The sequence below is a fragment of the Oryzias latipes genome, chromosome 1, assembly GCF_002234675.1.
Source record: "Oryzias latipes chromosome 1, ASM223467v1".
Taxonomy (NCBI): domain Eukaryota; kingdom Metazoa; phylum Chordata; class Actinopteri; order Beloniformes; family Adrianichthyidae; genus Oryzias; species Oryzias latipes.
The window spans coordinates 28,136,602-28,142,601 of NC_019859.2; the positions used below are offsets into that span (position 1 = coordinate 28,136,602).

At 44.0% G+C, this 6,000-nt stretch overlaps 1 protein-coding gene across 2 annotated transcripts in view; it reads right to left on the bottom strand.

Annotated features, from left to right (window-relative positions):
* LOC110015899 (complement C3) overlaps positions 1 to 4,972 on the bottom strand; it is a 93,340-nt gene extending 88,368 nt beyond the window's left edge. Inside the window, exons 1-3 of one of the 2 annotated variants that reach the window (XM_023959442.1) lie at positions 4,842 to 4,972; positions 3,336 to 3,531; positions 3,082 to 3,244 (exon numbers count right to left, since the gene is read on the bottom strand). In XM_023959442.1, coding sequence (XP_023815210.1) covers positions 3,082 to 3,244; positions 3,336 to 3,531; positions 4,842 to 4,918 — 436 coding nt within the window. In that variant the 5' untranslated portion in view covers positions 4,919 to 4,972. The remainder of the gene's footprint in view (positions 1 to 3,081; positions 3,245 to 3,335; positions 3,532 to 4,841) is intronic. The other variant, XM_023959440.1, reaches the window with a different exon arrangement.
* Between the last annotated feature and the right edge of the window lie 1,028 nt (positions 4,973 to 6,000).

Here is a 6,000-nt window from a genome sequence, read left to right on the forward strand (position 1 = left end):
AACAATAAATCCTTGAAACCCAAAAAGATAAAGCCAAAAAACACTGAAGGTAGGGGAGAGAGGAGCCGCTGCGTGTGCACGCGCCGCCAGATGCGTGCGAATCAGACAGACAGACAGACAGACAGACAGACAGACAGACAGACGTATTAATTGTCCACTGGGGAAAGTTGTTTTCATAGTAAAACCTTTCTTCATAAGCTACAGAATTATGGTATTCATGCATATGCCTTTAGTTTGTTTTATTTTTGATAAAACAATGTATGGCGTATGTCTCAACCATTCAGAAAGCAACAAGAAATTACATTTGCGCTGATCGATTTCCCATTTCCACGTGGATTATTACCGACATCTGTAGCTTGTCAGATGCAATTAAATGGATGGAAATAAAATGCCCCATCACAATGCGTAATGACGCACAATGGCTGATCTTGCGCTCTTAGAGGATGTGGCAAATGGAAGAATTCGGAGAGAACTCATCTTTAGACAGCAAGACGACTTGCTGGCAAACGAGGACGAATGGCTTATGAGCCGGTTCCGACTTCCTCGAGCCGTCCTGTTGGAGCTTTTGGGGGTGTATCACCCGGAGCATCAGGTGCGTCGTGCCCCCCCCCCCGCCTCAGTCACCACTCCACGTCCATCTAAAAGGGATTCCCCAATAATTGCCGCCACTCTCTCATCAAGAGGGGTCAGCTCCAGTGTCCCCTGTCCCCCACCCGTGGCAGACACACTCTGGCGATGACGTTTTTCTGCCTCGACTTTGATGTCCGCATTTTTGGCATTAGTAATGCCCACACTGTGCCTTCCAAACAACATTCTTCTCCTCTTTTCCACCTCGCCAACGATAACTTCTACTTCACATCGAGTGAAGTTCCGTTTTTTTTTATTTTCTCTCTGTGTTTGCCATGGTTTCGCTATCAATGAATATTCATTTGTGGGCGTTTCACGGACTATTTATGGGCAACTATGGGCGTGTTATGAAGCCGCAAATGCTGCGCAGCATTTAGAATTGGTTGTGATTTATTGAGGGAAAGATGCGTAGGATGTGCGTGCGCACGGTTTTATAAATCCGAATATTTCTGTGCGTACGCACGTCCTATGTTTCATCTGTACGCCACTTCTGACGCAAATCCTACGCAAGGTTTTATAAATGAGGCCCCTGGACTCCAGAGCATCAAACCGCTCATCGATTTTCCCGAGTATAGTGGTAGCCATCTCCCGACACATCTCTTTGCACAAAGCGTAGCTTTTGTCTTCACGGGGGTCGGCCGCTCTCTTGGGAGAGGACTCGCTTGTAATAATAGTGTTAGCATTAGCACCGCTAGCCGCGTTGCTAACATATCCCTCGAGGGTTCCCGTCGTGTTCAAAGATTTTGCTTTCGGCGGCATTGCAAGAAAAAAAATACCGCAATGGAAAGCGGCGCGTCTACTTACAAAAATATGGAAAAGTAGAAAGAGTTTAAGGTGGTGTATAATGAAAAAGTTCGAGTTTCGGTGGAGAGCCGTGGAAAACACGTTTACATCTTACAGCTGCGCACTAGCGCCCCCCTTTTACATTTTTTTATACACTGTATTTATCCCACGAAGGGAAATTCTTTCTCCGCATTTGACCCATCCTCTTGGGGAGCAGTGAGCTGCAGCTGAAAGTGCGCTCGGGAGGCGGTAGCGTTAAGGGTCTTGCCTAATGACCCTCACTGGGTAATGTTAATTGCTTGCCATTGATATGGTAATTGCCCCCAATACCATTGCTCATTCCCTTCCGGGAATCGAACCCTGGTTTCCTGCATGGTAGCTTCCCACCCAACTGAGCTACCCAGCCGCTACCCAAAGCTACCTAGCCGCTAGCCTTGTTGCTCATCAATGTCCCAGATACACAGTCTCCCAGTCGGACAAACTGTGACCTTAAAGTCAGATGGTTGTGGATCCACCGAACAAAAACTGGATCAACTCCCATTCTCTTGAGCTTCCCCTTCAGCAGCTGAGGCTGGACTGTATCAAAGGCACTAGTGAAGTCAAAAAACATCACCCTCACAAAGCTGCCAGCCCCTTTCAGCAAGGAGAGCACCCTATGGACCATATGCAGGACTCCACTCCCAGACTTTCCTGATAGGTAAACTGAAGGGGGTCCAGTGCCCCTCCACCTGAGGTTTGAGCTGCCGAAGAAGCAGCCTCATAAAAGTCTTTATTAGGACAGATGTCAAGGCAACTGGTCTATAGTCCTTCATCCCTGCAGGCATTGTCACCTTGGGCACTGGGACAAGGCATGAGGTCTTCAACAAGCCAGGGACACATCCCGTCTGAAAACTCCTGTTGATGATGGATTGAAGAGGCACCGCCAGCTCCGACGCACAAACAGAGGTGATATTACGTCAGGACCAGCAAATTTCCAACCATTGAGCCTCCTGAGTTCTATGCACACTTCTGTTACTCTAATTGGTGGCACAGCATTAGGGCTGGAGCTGGAGCAGGTGCCACTATCAGGTGGAGTAGAGGCGCAAGTAACAGCAGCAAGTAGCATCTTCCAATGAAAAGTCCATTTAAATTAGCACTTTGGGCCTCTGCAGTCAAAACTCATGCGTAGCTACGCAAGTTTTTGCCCAGTTGAAAGTAAAACCAGGTCAAACTTTGACCACTCAGGAATTAGGATCTGGTAGTGACATAAAAAGCATCGCTGTCTTAAATGCTGTTTACCAAAGAGGGCTGGGCCTCTCCAAAGATGAACACATGTTATGAAATAAAAGAGGAGTGTTGGGTCACCACCACAGTCACCGCCTTCAGCAGAAGGCAACGTAATAGTGGGCGCCAGGGCCTCCACAGACATTTGGAAAGAGAGGCCAGTGAGAGAATTTGTCCCCCATTAACCCGACACTAGCCACCCAGACCAGAGTCCGTCAGAAGGACCCCGACAGGAGCCCCCAGCTCCAAAGATCAGGGGGCATTGGAGCACAGATAGCTTGTGTGATTGTTTATGCAAAAGTGTGTGTGAACATATTTGATGTTAGTCTGTTGGTCAAACTCCCAGTTCCCGATCAGGAACAATTTACAATATGGCCAGTGGATGGATTGTGCATGTGGGGGGGTTACCTTTGCTGTTGGGGGTGTACAACGTCTTGTCAGTCTGGATGAAAATGTACCCGGACTGGAAGGAAACCATGACGACTTTCTCCAGTGTTCGGTCTGGGAACGCAGCTTCCAGGTAGACATACTGTTTTGCAGTTGGATCCTTGCTGAAGTCTCCAGGTGGGATCTGAAAACCAGATTGGAGTGGGTGGAGTCTGTACGTGCAGACATTGCAGTCATGAAAGCATGTGAAAACTTCCATGTACATGTGTACTTACAGTAATCTGTCCAAAGCCTTGGAAGTTATTGTCATTGGTTAGGGTTACTTGTGTGGTCGCCAGTGTTTTAGCTTTTGTTGGATGGTTTTTAACAGAGATGGTGACAGGTTGGTTCCCCCCAGCACAGTCCTGGCATTCAACAAAGATGTTTTCTGGTGTTCCCACTCGCAGCAGGTTAGGGGCAGACATCAGTTTGCTGTGAAGCGGATTTTAGTTGTTGAAATATTTATCCTGCTACTTATAGTTCCATCACTGCATGAAAATTTGCACACTTTTTTCATTCATTTTTGAATCCTTTTTATCCCTTTCGGCGTCACGGGGCTGCTGTAGCCTATCTCTGCCACTTATGGGCGAAGGCTGGGGACATCCTGGACAGGTCACCAGTCTGTCACAGATTTGCACAGTTTTGTTTTCCAATTCACCTTTCCCTTTGGTTAAGAAGTGGGGGCAGGAGGTTTGGGATCTTTGCTCTGGGCTGCAGCTATTTACTGGACTTTATACTACATGATCATTCTGAATAAGATCCAGCAAACAATCTATAAAAGCTTATCCCTGAGCATACAAACCCTTATCCTAAGTGTATCTAAAGGGTGGGAGTGAGGTGCAGCCTCACGTTAACAGAGAAAAACAAGAACAACTTAATACTTTAAAATATGCATTATTTTAAAGCATAATGCTGGAAGCAACACCACTCCTTAACTTCAACAGGATGCTAATACCAAAATGGAAACTTTTTCCAAATGTAAAAAAAAAGCATTCGCTAACTTTGATTCTTTCTGCTTTTTTTTCTGTCAGAATAAAGAGTAGGAGATGTTGAAGTGTGGTAGGAAAACAAATAGTATTCTATTTGAGAGGAGCTGTTTGGAGTTTATGGGGGCTACTGGCGTCAACCGCCAATCCTTAAAACCAGCATTTTCAATGGATGTTTTTCACACCACTTTTCCCGTTGATTTTTCCCACTTTTCACTTGCCATAACTAAAATGTCTGTCCAAAAATGTGTTACCCTGTTACCATAACATTTTTTTTTAGCGACACATTGATCCTGTTATTGATGAACATGTAGAAGAAAATCAGAAAAGTGAAGGTTTACTTTTCATAAACTTTGAAGGCCCTAAAAAACTGAATATTCTACAGAATATAGCAGACAGTGCCAAGGATGATGCTCTCACATGCACACGTTTATATTATATTTAGGAAATCCCAGTTTCACGACGGTTGTGTCGTTTTATTTTGCTTGAACAGTAGTTCTATCCAACAGTTAGCTTTTTAGCTTTATTTTCCCTTTTTTGAATACTTGTGTGGAACTCCTTGTTCTACATTTTTTATATCTTATTAAAGGATTTCTTGAGTAAAAATGACCTTCTGCATGGGCAGATAATTTTACAGCTTTTTAGTGATTTTATTCTCAAGATTAGTGTTTATTTTCAATATTTAAGCTAGTACTTTTTGCAGTGTAAACTCTTTGCTTTGCAAGCTTTCACAAGTACTGGTAGGGGGCTACTCACTGTGGTCCAGCATTGATGAGAGACATCAAGGAGACCAAGGCCAGAGAGGCCAGCAGCAGCTGAAGAGCCCTCCTCATCTTCACCTTGCTCTTTTTGTTGACTGTGTGCAGCAGGACTCTACAGCACCTATTTGTTATCGTCCCAACTGTCCTTCCATCCCCTTTTCACTATGTAGCAATCTTGAACCTCCCCAAAGTCCATGTGTACAAAGAGGAACATGAACAAGGTAGCACACGGTTTTCTGAAAACAGCTGAGAAATTCAAATAAACATTATCGTTGTGAAGAAAAAGTCAAACATCATAAAATCAATACATTTTAACCAAACTTTCAAGATTTTCATTTGCTGACAAAATTGTGGAAAGCTGTCTGCAGCAGATCTGCAGGGCCTCAGCTTTTGTTGTTTAATTGGTAGAAGAATCCTAAAACTTGACCTTGGCTTGGTTTTTGGATCAACAAGTAAACACGTGACATTGGTGCCAAAAGTTGTCCTGATGTCATGATGTCATGGCAGGAGTCTGTGCAGTTACCATAAAATGGGAATTTCACAAATCTGCAAACAGCCGGTGGATGAAAAATCTCTTGTTTCCTTTTATGGGACATTTAAGGAATGCTGACGGCTGATGTGCAGGTTGGTGTTTAGACTACAAAACAAGGGAAGTTCCAGAGAAAATGTCCAGTAAACACATTTCTTCTGCTTTTAGTTGATTTTATGAGTGATCTTCTCATGGGTGCTTAAAGGATGCAACCCCCACCCCCCATACACGCACACAAGTTGTAAGATTAAACCTCAAAATGTCTGAAATAAGACACTGAAATGTCTTAAAACAGCCATGAGCAATAAATCAAAATGTACTAATGATCAACTATGACATCAGACGGCTTTGAATTTGTTGTTTATCAGAATCCTTTTGAAATCAACCTAGTGAGACGGGTCTGGACAAAAATAAAACCAACATGTCTGACTCAGCTGTGTCCAATCAGCATCAAAGTTGTCCACAACAGTGTAATCAGTTAGCATTCCTGTGTCGTGGTGAGAGGTGCTATTTGACAACATGATGTGTTCTGCACTGAACAAGGACCACAGAAAGAAAGACTTCTCAGAAAATCCTAAGGAAAATCACACAGTATGGTAAAAATATAATGTAAAATATTACAAGC